Consider the following 18,168-nt stretch of genomic DNA (forward strand, 5'->3'; position numbering starts at 1 on the left):
TCTTCATTCTAATAAATAATAAAGAATTCATACTTTATAATAGTATAGCCTCTTTTAATAAATTCCGTGAATATTAAATCGTTATTAGCTTTATAATATACGCCGCTATAATTATTTAATTTAATATTACCTTCGCTACTAGCTAATTAAATCGCTATAATTACAATCCTAGTTCTTAATATTATGAAATTATTAATAAAATTTTATATTACCTTTAATACTACCCTAATTTCTTCCTCTATCATAGTAAGTTAACGAAATTCGAAATTGCTTCAAATACATCGTATGCTGATAACTCTCTAAATTAAAAGAGGTCGTATAAATTTATAATTAAACTCTTTAATAATTTAATTTATTTGAGTATAATTAAGTAAAAGATGGTATTTATTTTAATAATAGAAGTAGAGTTATTATCGATTTTAAACGCTATTAAAAAACAATTGCTATTATATATTTATATAAGGATATTAATATTCCCTTTGATAAAGATATACCCGTAATTGGTTATAATAATATATAAATAATCTGTATATTAATTATTAAAGTAGTGAAGTTAATAATTAAGTTAAAGTACGTTAATATCTATTATTATTAATTAAAGTAGGAAATTATAGAGGAAAGAATTGAAGTTGAATATTTGGAAACGAAGAAAATATTAGCCGATAAATTAATAAAAGTTCTAAGATAATCAAATTACGAGAAATTCCGGGAATTAATAGGAATAATAAATATACTAGTTCGTAAGGAGATAAGGATAGATAAGGAGATTCCGGATCATATTCTAAAAGATATTTAAAATTTAATTAAAGAAATTAACGTACTAAAAGAGAGACTCTATAAATAGTTTTACTTTTATCCTATTTAGAAGGTCTATAAGTGAGGGAGTATATCAAATTTAAGGATAGTTTTAGCTATACTATATAGAGGTTAGCGCTCTAGCCACTTAATATTACTTGATTTCTAGGCATATCTGGGTTACCCTAACACCCCCTATACCTTCTGGGCGAATCAATCACATACTCTTCAATCAATCAATTCTACACCGTCACATCTAACACGTCACCAGCAGGGATCACAAAGCCGTTAAGGTGCCCCGTATGGGGTTACGGCGGGGTAACACGGAGCCGAGGCAGGAGCTAAGCCGGACAGGGAAAGGTGCAGTGGCCCCAATTTCTGAAGCTTTTTATCTTGGCGTGTTCTTCTTTCCTTATCAATTCTCGAACTTGTCCATCGCAATTGGGAGCTTCCGTACGCTTCACATCATTTCACGTTTGCGACAACCGATACCAGACCTCGACATCGATCCCAATACTCCCCAAATCCAAGACCACACAACCGGAGGAACACCCTCACACCTCACACACAATGGAATCAACATCCCAAACCTCCTCCAAAAGCCAACCCATCGCCGCCGTCCTCCTCTCGCGCGCCCACGACCCCGAAGAAACCAAACGGATCCTGACCGAAAAGATCCAACAGCGCCCTCTCTTCCTGACGCCCTCATCCCCTCCTCCCTCCGACGCCCGCGCCGCCCGCCGCCGCGAACGCGAAAAGAAGCGGCTCTCCCGCAAAAAGGCGCTAAAACCGAAACCGCTCTCCGCCAACGAACGCCGCAAGCTCGGCCTCTACGACGTGCCTCGCTCGGGGCAGAAATACGTTTTGTTCGAACCGCTGCACCAGCTCTGGCTGGGATATATCCGCGAGATATTGGGCAACGAGATACATACCGGTGGCGAGGGCGCGGCGTCGAAGCTGACGAGCGCGGATTTTCACGGGGCTGAGGTGGAGGTTGTCAGGAGCGGGTGTGTGAGTAGGGTGGGATTGAAGGGGATTGTGATTAAGGATTCGCGGTTTACGTTTGAGGTGGTAACAAAAAAGAATCAGAGGAAACTGGTGCCGAAGGAGGGGACGGTGTTTAGGGTTGAGGTGCCGCTTGCGACGGTGACGGCAACGGCGATGGGGGAGGAGGGACGGAGTGATGACAACAAGCAGCAACAGCAACAACAAACAGAGGCCGAACAACCGAAGATGATCTTTGAAGTACACGGCGAGCAGTTCCAGTTTCGGTCGGCGGATCGCGCGAACAAGAAGTTCAGGTCGCACTTCTCCAACATTCTGTGAGGCGGCGGGGAGGGATAAAGATACGACACACGATACGATACTAAAACGCAAAATTCTCAACTTCTTCGGCTCGCCTCGACTGGGATTCAGGGAAATGCCGTCGAACGGAGGCGAAGGCGTTTCTCAGCACGGTGCGATGCAGCCATTGAACGAATGCGCTCATGGTCTCCACCCATGCTACAAGTTCTCCCGCAGACGATTCCTGCGATACTAGCCGGCAAAGTTTCACCAGAAGCTGAGGCTTGCTACCAGCATAGGCTCGTCTCTCCACAAAATAGCTAGCTCGGCGAGGTCTTCCCGGATACAAGAGCCGATTCGAGACGCGCACCATGTACGACGAGAGGCCGTCGGGCCTTTATGTTCCAAGGCTGGGACTACTGGTGGATTGGAGTCGCGTCAGAGGACCATTAAGTCAAGAAGCGGCAGGAGGACGAGTGAATAGAAGCAGAACCATGGTTGCCAAGTTCCAATGGCTCATGGGTGTCCATTGACACTTGAAGGACAGGCTGGACGAGATGCGAGTCATTTCTCCTTGGACTTTTTGGCTTTGCTTTGGAGGGAATATGTGGCAACACTGGAGGTCTGTCAATGGGATCTTGTCACTCTTCAGCATGGGCAGTCAGAGTGAAAAGGGAGACCACCATCACGGATGAAAGACGAGAGCTTAAACGCCTCGTCTCGGTATAGGAAGGAAGCTATAAAAGCATTATCCAACCAACTTGTACATATGACGCAGATACAGGTCTATACGAAATGCTAATCGCAAGTGACTCTAAGATGCACTCTCCAACGGAAACTCTATCGCATACGCCAACCCATGCAAAATGCTTTCTAACAACAACAGCTCTATAGTATAGCCAACTACCCAAAACGTCCCTCCACCTCAACCCCGTCCACACCTACTTAGGCGGCAAGATGATGTTATCAATCAACCTCACCAACGGCCCCCCACTATGTCCCAAATCCTCTCCCTCCCCTGGCTCCTCCACCGGCAAAAACCTCACGGCACCACTCAAAATCCCTCCCTTCTTGGTATCAACCGTTTCCAACTCCAGCATCGTCTCCGGGTCCGCCAGACTCAAATAATCCACCTCAAACCTGACCCTCCTTCCTGGCTCCATCTTCATCTGCTCTTTCAGGGTCTCCTCCACCACTTTCCGGGCGGCCCCCAATATCCCCTCCCTTTCCCTTGTGCCCTCCTCCCCACCGGCATTGTAAGCCCCCTCGGCCGCCTTAAGCGCCCTATACAACACATTCGCCACCTTCCGTCTCCTGCTCCCCAAATAAACATTCCTACTACTCAACGCCAACCCATCCCCTTCCGGGTCCCTCTCCGTCGGCACCACCACCACTTGTTCAATCGGCATCAAAAAATCTTCCACCAGTCGCTTAATAACCACAGTCTGCTGCACATCCTTCTGCCCGAAATACACCCTGTCCGGCTGGCACACATTAAACAGCTTCATACAAACCGTCGCCACGCCCCTGAAAAACGTCGGGCGGCTGCTTCCCTCCAGCACCTCCCCGACAGGGGTTATGGTCACAAACGACCCCTTAGAGTCCACCTCCTGCCCCGGAAACCCGGCAGGATACATCTCCCCCGTCGTCGGCGCAAACACGGCGCTGATTCGGCCGAGGTTTTCCCCATCGTCGGCCAGCTCGCGATCTAGAGCGGCCAGCGCGGCGCAGTCGGCGTCCCAGGTGACCGGGTAACTCCCCAAGTCTTCGCGAACGCCGAATTGCGCCGGGTTGACGTAGATGGACACCATGACGTGGTGGTTGTCGCGGGCGGCGGCCCGGATTAGGGACAAGTGGCCGGCGTGCAGGGCGCCCATGGTGGGGACGAGGGCGACGGAGCGGGAGTCGAGGGTTAAGGGGCGGCGGAAGCGGTGGACGGAGGAGACGGTGCGGAGGATGCGGATGGAGGTGTTTGGGATTTTTTCGAGGGTCGGGGAGGAGGAGGGGCTGGAGCCGCAGGCGGAGGAGGAGGCCATCGTGCGCGTTGTTGAGGGGGTGACGGTGGGGAGTTGTTGGATAGTTTGGGATGGTTGGGTTCGTGTGGGAGTGCGAAGTGATGCAGGTAAGTTCGTTGTCGAGGTTGAAGAGAAGCCGCGTGCGGTCGTCAAGGTGGATCGTCGGACGATGGATAGTGTGGAGGAGGACAAAGTTGCGCGCCGAAACAGGGCGTTGGTGGATTGCATCCGCATTGTGTTGCTGAATGACTCTTGCAACTGGAATTGAAACAAAAGGGAGAGAAGCAGAGGCAAAAAGTCGTCGCCAGCGAGCGACTTTTTTTTATAGTATTACCGAAGCAATTGGAATTGGATCCTCTTTTTCCCCTGTGATGATATCTGCAGCGAAGTTTTGGGGACGGCAGGACGGCGTCAAATGCGACTGCGGGGTGGGTTGACATGTGCCAAAAACGATCATGCCAGGGGTTACTGCAGGGACGATCTGTTGGGGTAACTGTACAGGAAATTGGGTGTACGATAACCCGATATCAGCCAAGGTATATGCTATTTCTTGTACATATCACATGATAATGCTAACCCGCCATCATGGCCAAACTCCGAATGCCTTTTCTACCTTCTCGCTACTTCCTCTCCCCAAAACAACTCTCCAACTCAACAAAACGTCCCATCAACTCATATAACTCCTCCTATTACTCCCCGGCATCGGTGTCCCCACAATCGGCGAAGGTACAAACGCTGATGATGCCGAATTTCTCGCCGTCGACAATGGCGACGGCTGTCTCATCCATGTAACCGGCCTCGACGACGAAGGAGGGGATACCGGTCCTGGTCCTGATCCCCCGAGAGCTTCATACAAAGTCCTTGCCGCCATCGGTGGTGGTGATACCTCCGACAATGTCGACGCCCTACTACTATCACATCCACAAGTTTCTTTATCCCACTGTCCCACTCCCTTCCCAGACTTTCCAATGGTACTCTTACTAGGATTCCGACTCAGACCCAGAAGCTCCGCAGTGCTACTCTTCCTGTTATTCCTCACCATCACCATCTCCGGTTTCTGAGGCTTCGGTGAGAGATTCACAATCTTCGCCGTAGCCGGGTACGCAGGCATGACGGGCGTAGCCCGCCCCGGTGTAGGGTATGCCAGCGCAGTGGCTTGGTAGATGCCGCTCGCGTTGCTGGCAGCACTTCCTCGGCAGGAGTAATCGTCCGAGGCGTACGAGAAGCTCGACCGGCGCGAGAGGGATGAGAAACCACCGAGACTGGCAGCATCACCGCTGGGGCTGACAGGGCTGACGGGACCGGGACCTGTGGCGCCGACGCCGACGCCGCTGACGGATTGCCGCATCGAGTTGCGGATTGCTGTGGCGACACCTTCAAAGGTCCATTGGGATGTTCGTCCGATACTTTCACCGTCGATGCTTCCTCTGTCGTCATTGTCGTCGAACGGGTAAGGGTCCTTGTTTGGAAGCTTTCCGACATTCTTTGAGGTTGAGGTGAAGAGGTGACTGGTAGAGGAATTGCTGTGGCGCTTCTTGTTGTGTTTGCGCTTGCGCCAAAGGAAGAAGAGGAGGACGCCGAACACCACGAGACCAGCTGAAGCAGTCGATGAAGAACCGCGGTCAGTGGGTTTGTTCAAGTGAAAAGTGCGTGTGAAGACACTTACCTATAGCGCCAATGATGGCTCCCTTTTTCAGCACATCGTCCGACGAAGTATTTTCTTTCCCTTCAGATGCTATCACACTATCCGCCGGGTGCGTACTTGAGGTAGGCGAGGTAATCGGGAGTTCAGAGCGGGTAGAAAAGGTTTCTACTTCAATGTTAGCAACTACCCAAAAGCTTCCGATGGAGAACGGATCTGTTTCAACAAATATTCTGAACACACCTGGTGTTGTTATCCCACCCCCGACCCTTGTTGTTGTTGTTGGTATTGGAGGGTGATCTGTATGGCCATTGCTGCTACCACCCTGCTTCGGCGATTCGCTTCCCTCTACTGTAGTCGAATCGATTACCGTCGTTGCTTCGCCAGACAAGTCCTGGCCATCCGATGTTGTTGGATACACAAGAGAAATCGACGTGGTAGACGGGATCAACTCCGTTTCAGGGTTGGTGGTTATCGTCACCGGTGGTGTTGAGCTGAACGACGTTGAAGCTTCTGTAGGGATTGGTCCCCAAGTGGACGCTACGATACCGCTAGTGTCTAGAACTTCACCCGATCCCGAGTCAGCTGGTTCTACTGTTGATGACAGCTCAGGGTGGTAAAGTGAGTCTGTGTTTCCATCGCTTCCGGCGGGCGCTGCTCCTTTCCCCAAGCTAGTCGTTTGCCCTTGAGTCTGGATGAATGTTGTGCTTTCAGAATTTTCTGTACGGTTTCGGCCCCAGAGGTTGGAACGTTCAAGTTGTGCACAGTAAAGCGGGTACTACTCGCAATACATTCCCATCTTCTTCATGGTCAGTGTGGTTGTTCGCTTTGATGGGGGGTGGACATTAGGGAAAGGGGCACACATACATCATAGTGCTTGCGGTTGAATCATCATTGGAGGCATCCGTGGTTGAGTCCGGTGTAGCCTGGTCACAGGCATCTTCGAGACTGATGAATCCGGGAATGGAAGACGTGGATCTCTTACCTACAAGCGAAGTAAGGTTTTGTAAACCCCACGGTGACAAAAGTGAATCGTAACCTGAACGGGCTTTCTTACCATCATGCGCCATCGGGCTCGCGGTCACCATTTTCAAAGGATCCGTTGTGGTCGTGTGCTCTTGGGAAGAAACCGACGTTGACTCAGGTGTATCCTCATGGTGTGCGTTTGGGGTGCTGATGATTTCAGTGGAAGAAGATCTCTTACCTGCAGTATGTAATTGAATGAACCATGACCAGGATGCTGGATCCAGATGGGACTCTGAACCCGGAAAGGCCCCGAAAGCCGGAGGGAGCGAGTGATGGAGCTTCTGGACACCACTCGCCGTCGGGCTCGCGGTCACCGTGTGCTGTTGGGTTATGGTGCGTTCCTCTGTGACCGTTTGCTCCTCGTTGTCGTCCTCGCCCTCAGTGGTGGATTGATCTTCATCGTTCCCCTTCCCATCATCGCCATCATCAGAGTCACTGCCGTTACCTGAATCATCCCCGGATCCCGAGTCTTCTTCGTCATCTTCTTCTCGTTCTGTGATTCGTTGATGAGGGCTGTGTCTTCTCTTTAAAAGTTCCGAAGGGGACATGCTCCGTCCTCGGCTGCTGGCTCTGTCCATCGATTGGTATGTCGCTGTCGTCGCTGTCGATACCGCATCGCCAAGTTGTCTGATGCCCATCTTCATCATTGATGCAGTCGTCAACTTCTAGGCTCCCAGAGTCTTCTTCTCCTACTGCGTCGTTCGTGTTTGAAAGGAGTGAAATGGTTCAGTATGGGTCTGGTAAGGTTTTTCCGAACCACATCTGTCGACTGGCTGTGGAAAGATTCTTGGAAAAGAAGGAATGACAAGAATTCCAGTAGCCAGTTCAAAGTGCGTTCAGGTGCTCCCCCGGAGAGTATATGTTTGCCCACTCCCCCGGTCGATCACCACCGGACATTGGAATTACTTTTTACATCCCGTCTGTCCGGCCTTCCAGGAACAATCACGAGGGCGAAGGCGCTAATTGTGGATATATAAAGACGAAGAAAGACGCGGCCCGCTCGCTGTGAGGCGTCACTTGGTTAGAGTGTCGTCTGTACATTACGAAACAAAGAAATGCGTACCTCTGTCCAATATTCGGAGTTGTTGAAAACAAAGAATAAGGACCAGACAGTCGCACGGGACGGGAGCGAAGGCGAGAATAGAACAATGCGCCATAAGGCCGTTAACCGGGCATGTTACCTGTTCCTGGCTGTTCATATCAATTGTTCGTTTACGCAAAAACTCAGTTGTTGAAGAGGTTTCGTCATTTTTGTCGCTGTTACGTTCGTTCGAGAAAAGTGCATCATGGATCTTCATGATCATTGAAAGAAGACCTGTTTGTTCTTATCTGTCCGGCCCCTGTTACTGCCTGGCAGCCTGAGGCGATGCTGGTAACAGCCATTGTAGATGAATAAACATCTAAACATTCTTGTTCTCTTTTCTGCGCGTTTCATGCCGTCGTGTAACTTGGCTCGGAGGCCTTTCTCGAACCCATGGATCTGACGATGCTCATGATGGCATCTCAAAGCTCCAGTAGGGGTGTAGGGCTTCGCCTGATTGCAGGCCACACGGAACAATGCCGAAGATGTTCGGGGAGGCTTTGATGATGTAGGTTTCCGTATGGGCAAAAAACGTCGAAACCAAATCATGAAGAGCTTCGCAACCCTTCAGTTTCTCTTGAAGATAGATCCGTGGGAAGTCAGAGAGTGCTGTTGCATGTTGGTGTAATTGGCATTCCAAGCACAGACACCTCAATAAGTTCCTTGTCTTTATCCCAGGCACCAATCAATGTCCCTTGTCATGGGCTAGTAGTGCTGACGTCCGAGAAATGTTGAACGAAATCTGGAAATCGACTACGTGTATCGCCGTGTTTTCTCCGCTTCAGTGAAGTTCACGATACACGTCGGCCTCGCTCCCGTCAACTATTTAATAAAGTCAGCGAGGGTTTTAAAAGTATCTTATAACCCGTCAGCCAGCTCTCACCGTGTCTCTTCATCTGACGTTCAATATCAGCGCACTGCATACGCCCAGAAATGACCGAAATAACCCAACCCGAGAGCTCCACGAGCAAATCGGTTGAGCCTGGACCGGCCTCGAAAGGTTCATCGTCACGCGGCGGGAATCTCATTGACGGCCCTTCTACCCTCATAACGGAGACAACCGTAAGTCGACCACTGATATCTTCCAGCGTACCCGTCTTGGAAGATTCTTTGACGTATTCCGTCACGATGTACCGCTCACTCATCACGTCCGTGTTTCTAGCCGCTCCTTGCCTTGAGTCACCAGGCTGAAATATCCGCACCTCAACAACCGCAACCACAGGTGCCAGCGGCTGGTTCAAGCATTCTCCGCCACAACATCAAGATCTTCTTCCTCCTCGGCTTGAAGCCCAAATGCTCGACTTTCTCTCACTTCCCTACTCTCCTCCTACACTGTTCCTTCGCCCTGTCCCTCTATCGTGCTGCGGCTTGTGACTACGGTCGGTGTACCCATCTGACATGGTGGATCTTCGACTTCATATGGGCCTTCATCGTCGTGGAGCTTTGGATCTTCTTCCAAAGGGCGGTCCTTACCACCTTCCATGAGTACCACAGTTTGTTGCAACAGGAGCGTGAGGGGGACGGCACGGAGGAAAACGAGGCACAGCTCTGTCATGTTTGTGGCCCAACCCGCCCCCAGGGTTCCCGACTCAGTGGTTTAACGACATCCTCCGAAGCCCTGGCCTTCTTGCGCGTCTTGATTGCGATGGAACTCGTTTTGTCAATGAGATACAGGGAGTTCCTGTTGCCTACCCTAGCCTGGCTAGGGTATACATGCGGGAGCTTCAATCATGCCAAGGGAGGGCCCATGACACCCAGAACCTCTCATGCTGGACCGCTGGAGAGACATATGTGGCGAGTGATTGAGATATCGATATTGAACTGGCAGGCGTGGCTGATCATGTTGCGTAGAGAGGGTTTGGGATGGGATTGGCTGTGGTCATGTGTTGCCGTCCATGCGACCACTGGGCTAGTTTGGGAGTTGAGGGATCATGAGGGTGTCAACGATGGGAGGAGAGATGACCTCGAAACGGGCGGTTCTGGTGCTGTTGAGGCTGATGCAGCCGTTCCATCCCCTGTCTTTGGATCCAGGCCACGAGACGAAGTACGAAGCGAATCTCCGGGACAACACCAAGGCCCTGTAACCGAAGACATCGACACTGCAGGACATCAACAGCCAGCAGACGACTCGACTATGACAAGGACCGTTTTCTCCGTGTATGGCGAGCGAGGTCCCCGGTGGTTCTCGGCGCTTTGGATCCTTTGGTGGGCTCTAAATATAGACACGTTCGGATACTCCTTGGATCATTACCCAAGTGATGTCACGATTGTGATGTTGTTTGGCCTTGGACTTGTGCTGGCAGTCCTGTTGATCTGGACACGGAGTCGTGCCTGGAACCGGAGAGTCGCGATGTTATGGGTGATGTGGTACATTATATGGCTCACCATTCCCGCAGTGCCTCGTTTCTACTTGTTCATGAGCTCATCTTCGTTGTTAGTGTTCTGGTTGGAGCTGTGGGAAGGTGCAGAGCGTGGTCAACCTTGGAGACGATGGAGAAAAGAGAGACAAGGAGAGATCATTCTCGACGAAATGAAGGCAATCGGGCCATTGCATTCGGTGAATGCAACCTAGCTGAGAGGAGTCTACGTGCATTGTTTTGCCCGGGGCATATTGAGGCATGATTTTTATTGGTGAAGGGTTCTTCGAATCGAAAATCACGGGGAAAAAAAGGCAGATGCTGATTTTTGCGCACCGAGAAAAGCTTAAGAAATTAAATCCATCATGAGCCACTCGCTCCTGCCGACCTTGTGTGACCTATTTGTAATTTTCTTAGGGTGCCAGGTCTCAAGGCACTTGCCAAAAGCCGCTCCTTCTCCCAAATGGAAAGTCAAGGAGAGAAGGAGCAGAATCGAAAGGGGGAAAGTCCGAGTATTCTGCCGGAATCTTTCCCCGTGCGGATTTCGCACCTGCCCGACTAACACAGGGAAGTCTCTGACTTCGAACGAGTGGCGAGAAGAAAAAGCAATGCCACAGAAAGGGACAAAGAAAAGAACAGAAAAAGGAGACAGTGAGAAATATGTCCTCGTGCAAACCAAAAATGTCACAAAGTAAACAAAACCCCCTTTTCCTCTCATCATTTTTGCACCCTGGCCTGCCGTGTCTGCTCCGCCGCTGAACCCTTGACCCATGCTCGCCATGTCACCCCAACCCTCAACTCCACCACACAACCAAAAGATTCTTTCTTTCCCAGTTTAAAAACACATCTCCCTGTGCAACAAACCATCAAATAATCGGAAGCCATCCTCCAATCGGGTATGGTGTAGCGGTAACATCGTTGACTCTCACTTGTTTACAAGTGTCTGTTTTCTCAACAGCCCCGGGTTCGACTCCCGGTATCCGAGCGATAACGATCAACCTTCTGGTTCTCTTTTTTCTCTTTTTCTTCTTTTGCTCCTCGGAATCTTGCTTGTGCTAAAAATGATGCAACGACATTGTGACATCTCTATTCCAATTTTGTGGCCTCTTTCGTTCTTCATTTTTGCCTCGAAGTGCGTAACAGAATCAAGTGAAGTAAACAAGAATCAAAATGGACAGAATATGATTTCAACGTAGTTTGGTCATCGTGTTGCGGAGTAAACTTGGGATATATAAGCACTTGAAAGTCTTCCACATCTTCGCACCCTTTACTTTAGAGATTCAACAACTTGAACGATTCAACAAAAATAGCACGCAGCAAGACCATGGCGTTGGATGCAGAGGGCGCCAACACGGCAAGCCCATCCCCAAATCTATTCATGAATGTCCGTAAACGCAAACCATAAAAACAGCTAACTCCCGGAATTTTGTATACCCCGAAGCCCAAGTCCATTCACATTCGCACTCGCATTCACAGTCCATATCAAACCACATCCTACTCCTTATCCTTAATCTCCATCTCCTCAAAGTCGTCAAGGAGCTCGTCCATGCTGATCTTGGGACCATCCTCCTCAGCCTCCGTCATCATGTCCGTATCGGCAATGCTCATGGCATCCGCCTCCCTCTTGGTCTTGAGCGAGTTCTTGTACAGAGCAAGGGCAGCACGGAGTTCCTCGTCCTCCTCGACATCGCGCAAGAACATCTCGTACTCCGCATCCATCTTGGCCTGGTCCGAGGCCTTGGGCAGCAGCTCGCCCTCGTCCTTGGCCATGCGCTTGAGCTTCCAGTTTCTCTTTCTGTTGCGGCGGCGGTTCGGGAAGTGCTTCTTAACGAGGACGACGTCGGGTATCATGGAGCCGTACGCCTTGGAGCTCTCGATCGCCTCGAGATCGTCCGAGTTGAAGTTGGTGCCCTCGAGCATGTAACCCAGCACCGAGTCACCGGCGCGGAGGAGCTGGCCGAGATGTGTGCGGGTGAAGTAGACGTTGTCGTTGACGCCGAGATCGGAAGCACGAGCGACCTGGACCTCGGAGAGGAGCCACTTTCCTTTTCGTACGCCCGTGGGCTCAATATCCATGACGATAAACTCAACAAGATCGGGGGTGCCGGCGAGCGGGTGGAAGGGAGCACGCCAGTAGATATCGGCGCTGACTTCGGCGGTCTGGAGGGTGTTGGGGTCGAGGAGGTTGACGGATGTTCCTATCCTGTGGCAAAGGACAAGGGGAGAAATGTTGCCAATGGACTTGGCGAGCTTGAGAGGAAGGGCGACCAAATCGTCTCTGCAAACAGGCACGATTTCGACGGAGTAGTTGTACTTGTACGACTTGTTGCCGGTATGTGTATCCGCGGAAATAAGATGCCTCGACTCCTTGGTGAGAACTGGTACGACCGACTTGAGGAAGCTGATGAATCCCTCGGCCTGGTTCTTCTGGGCAAAGTAGAAATCGATACCGTCCTTCTCTTCCTTGATGTTGATTGCGTCGCGATGCGCCTGGTGCTTGAGAATGAGCTGTTCGAGGAAAAGGAACGTCCTCTTGTGGGTGACCTTTTGGCGGACCTGTACGGCGGCGCGCCAGACGTTGGCTGTGTATGACTTGGCGCAGTCCTTGCACTGCTGGCTGGCGACAACATAGGTGACTTCGAAGCTCTGCTGCATCAACACACCATCCGCCACCTGATCCTGAACCGTAACCTGAACCTTGATTCTTCGCGAATGGGGTTCTGTCCAGATAAATCTGGCGTCTGTGATGCGGACCTTGCCCAAATTCCTCAACCTCTTCAAGCATAGTGACAACAGCTCTCTCGATTCGGGGGCGGCTGTGACCCAACTGGCGGGCGGTAGGAGCCATCTGTCGCAATCTTTGCAGAAGTGAACGGTGGCCTCGCGCTGGATGCCCTGGGAGATATCGACGGTGGACTTGATGCAGTCGTAGCAGAGAGCGCCGGCAGAGGCTGTGCCATCGATGGGAGCACCGCAGTTGCAGCAGAGAATGCTATTGTCTGTGTCAGCAACGACTACTACAGAATCAGTCGCATTTCGAGTCAAAACTCACGTAGCGCCTGTCCTGGCAGAGCCCATCAACGGGGCCATGCCCATAGGAGCGTCGAGATCCATGATTAACGAGGTTGTGGTTTGCGACAAAGTATGAATCGGGGTATCAATTGTAAAAACAAAACAAAAGTCGCTATGTCGTGAAAAGGAAAACCTGTGAGTTCCGTCGCAATCACAAGAGACGTTGCTGGCGGATGGGAAGAAGTCGACTGGAAAATTGAATGGACCGGGACTGAGGACGAGTCGCTGGGGGAACGCTGGGGCGCTAACAGTCGTCAATAAATTTCTTGATGGGCCCAGCACCAAATTGCCCCGCGCTGTATTGATAAGCAATTCGTTATCGGCTATCGGCTATCAGTACAATGCAGTACGTACTTTTGTGGCGTTCCACTGCCGGCTTCGCCACACCAATTAATCAGCCTCAAAATTCTGGACCTTTAGCTCCGGCCAGTTGCCAGCACCAATCATCAGCTGTTGCCCATGGCATCTCCCCAACTGTAGTGTTGCCCAGACCTTTTGGTTTGCATGTGACTCAAAGTTCGCTGTCCCAACCTGACGAGATTCATACATCTGAGCCTTCATGCAGTCCCCAATATCCTTTCAACAAAAGGCTGGGCAGCCTCAACTCATCCACTGAATCACTTCTTGCCCTCGCCACCACCTCCTGCGAAATTCATGCTGTACCCGCCAGTCTTCTCATCCTTCACCATCTTGAAGTGATCAGTGCTAAGACCAAATGGCTTAAGCAACCCATTCCCAAGGTCCTTCAACTTGCCCCACATCTCAGCAGTCTCCTTCTCCTGAGCAGCCTTGGCCCGGGGCGGCAGTGCTCTGAGTTGCGCCTGGACGAGCTTTCGGTCGGTAGCTGTCAAGTTGGTCATGGCAGACAGCTTCTTGTAATCCTCAATAGCTCCCTCGAGGGTAGACCATCCACCCAGTTCACTCCTTGCCCGAGCCCGGCGCAGCAGAGCTTTGGCCCGTATCCTGGCAATGTCCTCTTGTCGCTTTTGGCGGGCAATCTGAGCCTCAGTTTCAGCGGCAGCAACAGCAGGGCCAGCCTTTGCAGCACCGGCACTGACAATCTCCTCTTCCACATCGTCTTTCTCCTTCTCTTCCTTCTCAGCAGCCAGCTTGTCCTCCCGCTCTAGCTTGTCAAGCAGGTCCAGAGCTGTGGTGGCGTGCTTGACAGCATCCTTCCACTCCTCAAGCATTAGGTGGCAGGCAGCCACGTTGGAGCGCAAGACGGCTAGGGGGTAGTCCAGGTAGGTTGGACAAACAGCAATGGCTTCATCATATTTGTTGATGGCGGCATCGTATTTGCCCGAGGTGAAGAGGGCGTTTGCCTCTGCTTTGTGTGTGTTGGACTCAGCTACCAATTCCTGCCGAGGCGGTCAGTCACAGAGGGTTGGGCATGAAGAGGGTCTTTGTTGTTGCTTCTGATTCATGGGTACTTGCAGCCTCTTCTTCAGGTGAGAACTTGACGTTGGCCTGGGTGGATTCATCGTCTTCTTGCTCTGCTTGAGCATCCTTATGCTTCTTCTCAGGCTTGTGATCAGGGGTTTCGGGACTCATGGTCAAGACAGAATTGCTATTGAAAGGCTATAAGATTGCCGGTATCGGAATGGTAATGACGGGCAGTAGCTCGGAGTGAGGTTCGCGAGGATGAGATGATGGAACATGCGAGATAAGAAACCGCGGAAGCTGTCAAGGACCAGGGCGGGCGGACAGCGGGCATTTCACGCAGGAGCTTGGGCACGGCAGCTTGGCATCGCAGGTCTTGGCAAAAAGTGGACCTCCAAGTCTGTTGATATCGGAATCTGAGATGAAGTGAAGAGGTCAGTATGAGCTTCCACAAACACCAGCAAGATGATAAAATCCTTACAGGATTCCCTTCACTTTATCGAGTAATTTTCTGTTCGTTTTTCAATCTTAGCTTACACCTTGTCTATCCATCGGTAACCCAAAGCCAGAAGGTTGCGACTGCGCAAAGCCTGTTCATCCAGTTGCCTGGTAACCTGATGAAGTCACTGAACAACAGCTGGCCACTGACTGCGCTGGGTGACCCGTCGCAATTCCATCCAGATACGACGTCAGTACCCAAACCATCCACAGCCGGGGCGAAATGCGGTGAAATGGATGAAAAAAGAAAACATTCGTGACCAGAATTCCACGCGCGCGGTAGTACCAACGTTACAATGCGGCTCAAAGCCAAGGCCGTGGTAAAAGCGAATCTCCACATGTTGTTATCTGTTATCTCTGCTTCATCATGACAGGGGAAAAAAAGGTCCGAAAGATCCCGTCTCAGGAGCTCCTTCAAGATTCAGATTTCAGACTACCAGTTGTTAGTCCAGGTCAAAGCAAGTGCGAGCGGCTTGGGTTTGTCACAGCTTCAAGTTGTTGCGTGGCATCATGAAAACTGGAAACCTTTCGATGTCTCCTGGGAAACTGGCAGCTGCAATTCTTCTTGGGCCAGCGCATACTTTTTCAAACAGGAAGTTACGGAGTGCACTCACTGGTGTTCATCATGTTTTGAATTGTTGAATTATCACATTTTTTTCTGTTTACTGCGTCGCCCAGACAGCGCCTATCAAGGTTCCTGAAATCAGGGGCAGAGGGGCACCAGGGTCCCCCGCACGGGCTCCCGTTGTAGGGCGGGGAGGGAGGCGATTGCGGGACCTGGAGCTGTCTCCAACTTTTTTGATGCCGGGGGACGGGACGGGAGTGAAGGCCAACCGATTGCCAAACAATAAAACCGACGATTTATCCCGTCCAACGTCCCTTCACAGCATCTATTTACACTTCACCAACTCTTCACAACAAAGCGGACCGTTGTCCAAGGTTCATGATACCCCTTCACTTGCTCTTTGTACGAGGCTGTTCTTCAATTTGTTGGCCCAGTCGACATTCACCACCCTTTCTCTGTTTACCCGATAACCTTCACCTTCGGCAGTAAAAAAGGCTCCGTCTGAACTGGCATCTCATTCACCCTCGTCGACGTCCAATTCACTGCCCTTGACGACCCTTGGCGCCAGTCCGAAATATTTCCTGTCCTAGATATAAAATCCCCCCCTTCCCACCACTTCCTTTGCGCTTTCCACTTCCTCCAAACACCACCCACATCAAGACTTCCTTTTCCAAAGCAAGTCTTTCGACAGCGAACCCGCCCCCCGCCCGGCACTCTTACCAGCATCACTAATCACCCATCTCTCAACCGCCGCAATGGCCCCTCGCACAGAGTAAGTTGCGCCATCTCACTTCACAATGGATTGATGCTAACATCTGCATACAGTTTCCCCCCCGTTCGGGCTTGTCTGTTTGACATGGACGGCCTCCTCCTTGATACGGAGGACATCTACACCCTCTGCGTCAACGAGCTTTTGAGGGAGCATAAGCCCTCGAAGCACCCTTTGCCTTGGAGCATCAAGGCCCAGCTGCAAGGCCGCCCCGGTCCTGCGGCCCTTGACCTCTTCCACAACTGGGCCGATTTGCCCATCAGCCGTGAGCAGTACAAAGATGAGTACTACGCTCTTCAAGCAGAGAAGTTTAAGCATACCACGGCTCTTCCCGGAGTCGAGGAGCTCCTCCAGAAACTCGGTCGCACTCGTTTCTGGGAGTTGAAGAAGGATGCCGCTGTCGCCAAGGATGAGGCCGCTGCGACCCAGAAGGATGACAGCAAAGACGAGGCCGCCCCCAAAGAGAATGCGCCTACCACCACCAATGGCGCCGCCAAGAAGCCCGCGCAGAAGCCTCATCGCGTGCACATCGCTCTCGCCACCTCGTCGCACGAGGCGAACTTCCGGATGAAGACAAACCACATCCAGGAGCTGTTTTCGGTCTTTGAGACCCATCGTCGCGTTCTCGGCGACGACCCGCGCATCCCTGAGGGCCGCGGGAAGCCTCTTCCTGATATCTACCTCATTGCCCTCAAGACCATCAACGACTCGCTTCCCGAGGGCGAGAAACCCATTACCCCGAAGGAGTGCCTCGTCTTCGAGGACAGTATTCCCGGCGTTGAGGCTGGTCGCCGCGCCGGCATGCGCGTTGTGTGGTGCCCGCACCCCATGCTCAAGCAGGAGGTGGACAAGAATGGCGAAGCGAAGCTGGTTCTTGCGGGTCTCCTGAACCAAGCCGAGATCGAGAAAAAGAAGAAGGCTGATGCTGAGAAGGCCGACAGCGAGAAGCCTGGCGAGATCGACGACGGCTGGGCGGACTATTTGCCTACCTTGATCGACTTCCCGTACGAGAAGTACGGAATTCAGATTCCCGACGAAGCGGTCGACAAGGAGCCCTCCATGAAGGAGAGTGCTAAGATCGACAAGGGAGAGGTTCTCCAGGCCGTCGAGACCAAGGTTGTCAAGAACTAAGCATTTGGGGCGGCCTCTCTGACTATACCGACACATTTACATACTCAGCGCATTCGTTTACATTGCATGCATGGGCTTTTACTTCATGGGTGGCAGGTGGCATATTGAGTCACTAGAATTGGCTTGGGCGAATGGAGTTCGGGGTTGGGATCGGTTATGACCGAAGATAGGAAAATGTTTTGAAGGGAAATTCGAGGGATAGCCTGAGGTATATCGGGGATACTAATGAGGGACATAGAAACATTACTTAAGCGTTAAAAGAAATTGCTTTCACAAATGTTATGCTAGAGCTTCGTAGATACCCCCTAGAATAATACCATGCGCATAACTTTAACCGAGTGGGAACTATCGTCTCTTGAACGTGACCATTTGAATGCTGACAACTTCATCACTACACGAGAATAACTCGACAGACAGGAAGCTCTCACGCTGAACACAACTTTCTGTTTATTGGGAGCAGGGAAGCATGACATATGATCAGGAAAACAGCAAGATTCAAGTGGGAAACATCTAGCAATCTAGCAAAACAAAACCGCACTCTGTCTCTACATGT

The 18,168-nt window shown here is 51.2% G+C and overlaps 7 protein-coding genes and 1 non-coding gene across 8 annotated transcripts; 4 read left to right on the forward strand and 4 right to left on the reverse strand.

The window, feature by feature from the left end:
• Positions 1–1,211: 1,211 nt before the first annotated feature.
• Positions 1,212–2,141, forward strand: B0H65DRAFT_313243 (Rof/RNase P-like protein). Its single transcript, XM_062823327.1, has one exon. The coding sequence runs from the start codon at positions 1,366–1,368 to the stop codon at positions 2,119–2,121; it is 756 nt and encodes a 251-aa protein (XP_062677590.1). The 5' UTR covers positions 1,212–1,365; the 3' UTR covers positions 2,122–2,141.
• Positions 2,142–2,893: 752 nt separating this feature from the next.
• Positions 2,894–4,514, reverse strand: B0H65DRAFT_532690 (uncharacterized protein). Its single transcript, XM_062828964.1, has one exon. The coding sequence runs from the start codon at positions 4,326–4,328 to the stop codon at positions 3,021–3,023; it is 1,308 nt and encodes a 435-aa protein (XP_062677591.1). The 5' UTR covers positions 4,329–4,514; the 3' UTR covers positions 2,894–3,020.
• Positions 4,515–4,725: 211 nt separating this feature from the next.
• Positions 4,726–7,340, reverse strand: B0H65DRAFT_560991 (uncharacterized protein; the record flags this gene model as incomplete). The annotated part of the gene is made up of 4 exons (XM_062830161.1): positions 4,726–5,690; positions 5,761–5,904; positions 5,980–6,300; positions 6,941–7,340. 4 exons carry the CDS (start codon positions 7,338–7,340, stop codon positions 4,762–4,764), a joined length of 1,794 nt encoding a protein of 597 aa, XP_062677592.1. The 3' UTR covers positions 4,726–4,761.
• A 1,270-nt stretch (positions 7,341–8,610) lies between these two features.
• Positions 8,611–10,565, forward strand: B0H65DRAFT_477900 (uncharacterized protein). The gene is made up of 2 exons (XM_062827457.1): positions 8,611–8,905; positions 9,006–10,565. The coding sequence occupies exons 1-2, from the start codon at positions 8,777–8,779 to the stop codon at positions 10,413–10,415; spliced, it is 1,539 nt and encodes a 512-aa protein (XP_062677593.1). The 5' UTR covers positions 8,611–8,776; the 3' UTR covers positions 10,416–10,565.
• Positions 10,566–11,092: 527 nt separating this feature from the next.
• On the forward strand, positions 11,093–11,185 carry B0H65DRAFT_t424. The gene has a single exon. It is a non-coding gene; the product is annotated as a tRNA-Glu (tRNA).
• Positions 11,186–11,198: 13 nt separating this feature from the next.
• On the reverse strand, positions 11,199–13,526 carry B0H65DRAFT_532695 (NMD3 family-domain-containing protein). The gene is made up of 2 exons (XM_062828965.1): positions 13,253–13,526; positions 11,199–13,192 (listed from the first exon to the last, which is right to left on the reverse strand). The coding sequence occupies exons 1-2, from the start codon at positions 13,312–13,314 to the stop codon at positions 11,695–11,697; spliced, it is 1,560 nt and encodes a 519-aa protein (XP_062677594.1). The 5' UTR covers positions 13,315–13,526; the 3' UTR covers positions 11,199–11,694.
• Positions 13,527–13,889: 363 nt separating this feature from the next.
• B0H65DRAFT_434615 (uncharacterized protein) lies at positions 13,890–14,823 on the reverse strand (the record flags this gene model as incomplete). The annotated part of the gene is made up of 2 exons (XM_062825141.1): positions 13,890–14,620; positions 14,703–14,823. 2 exons carry the CDS (start codon positions 14,821–14,823, stop codon positions 13,890–13,892), a joined length of 852 nt encoding a protein of 283 aa, XP_062677595.1.
• Positions 14,824–16,470: 1,647 nt separating this feature from the next.
• On the forward strand, positions 16,471–17,615 carry B0H65DRAFT_512033 (HAD-like domain-containing protein; the record flags this gene model as incomplete). Its single annotated transcript, XM_062828542.1, has 2 exons — positions 16,471–16,487; positions 16,541–17,615. 2 exons carry the CDS (start codon positions 16,471–16,473, stop codon positions 17,613–17,615), a joined length of 1,092 nt encoding a protein of 363 aa, XP_062677596.1.
• Positions 17,616–18,168: the final 553 nt, after the last annotated feature.

Source organism: Neurospora tetraspora (genome assembly GCF_033439725.1).
Source record: "Neurospora tetraspora strain CBS 560.94 chromosome Unknown B0H65scaffold_8, whole genome shotgun sequence".
NCBI lineage: Eukaryota > Fungi > Ascomycota > Sordariomycetes > Sordariales > Sordariaceae > Neurospora > Neurospora tetraspora.

Excerpts from the sequence above, each read along its gene's own strand:
- B0H65DRAFT_313243 (XM_062823327.1), top strand. The coding sequence starts at position 1,366 with ATGGAATCAACATCCCAAACCTCCTCCAAAAGCCAACCCATCGCCGCC.
- B0H65DRAFT_532690 (XM_062828964.1), bottom strand. The coding sequence starts at position 4,328 with ATGCGGATGCAATCCACCAACGCCCTGTTTCGGCGCGCAACTTTGTCC.
- B0H65DRAFT_477900 (XM_062827457.1), top strand. The coding sequence starts at position 8,777 with ATGACCGAAATAACCCAACCCGAGAGCTCCACGAGCAAATCGGTTGAG. Across the intron at positions 8,906-9,005 it reads CCCTCATAACGGAGACAACC|CCGCTCCTTGCCTTGAGTCA; the intron begins GTAAGTCGACCA and ends CCGTGTTTCTAG.
- B0H65DRAFT_532695 (XM_062828965.1), bottom strand. The coding sequence starts at position 13,314 with ATGGATCTCGACGCTCCTATGGGCATGGCCCCGTTGATGGGCTCTGCC. Across the intron at positions 13,193-13,252 it reads TCTGCCAGGACAGGCGCTAC|CATTCTCTGCTGCAACTGCG; the intron begins GTGAGTTTTGAC and ends CACAGACAATAG.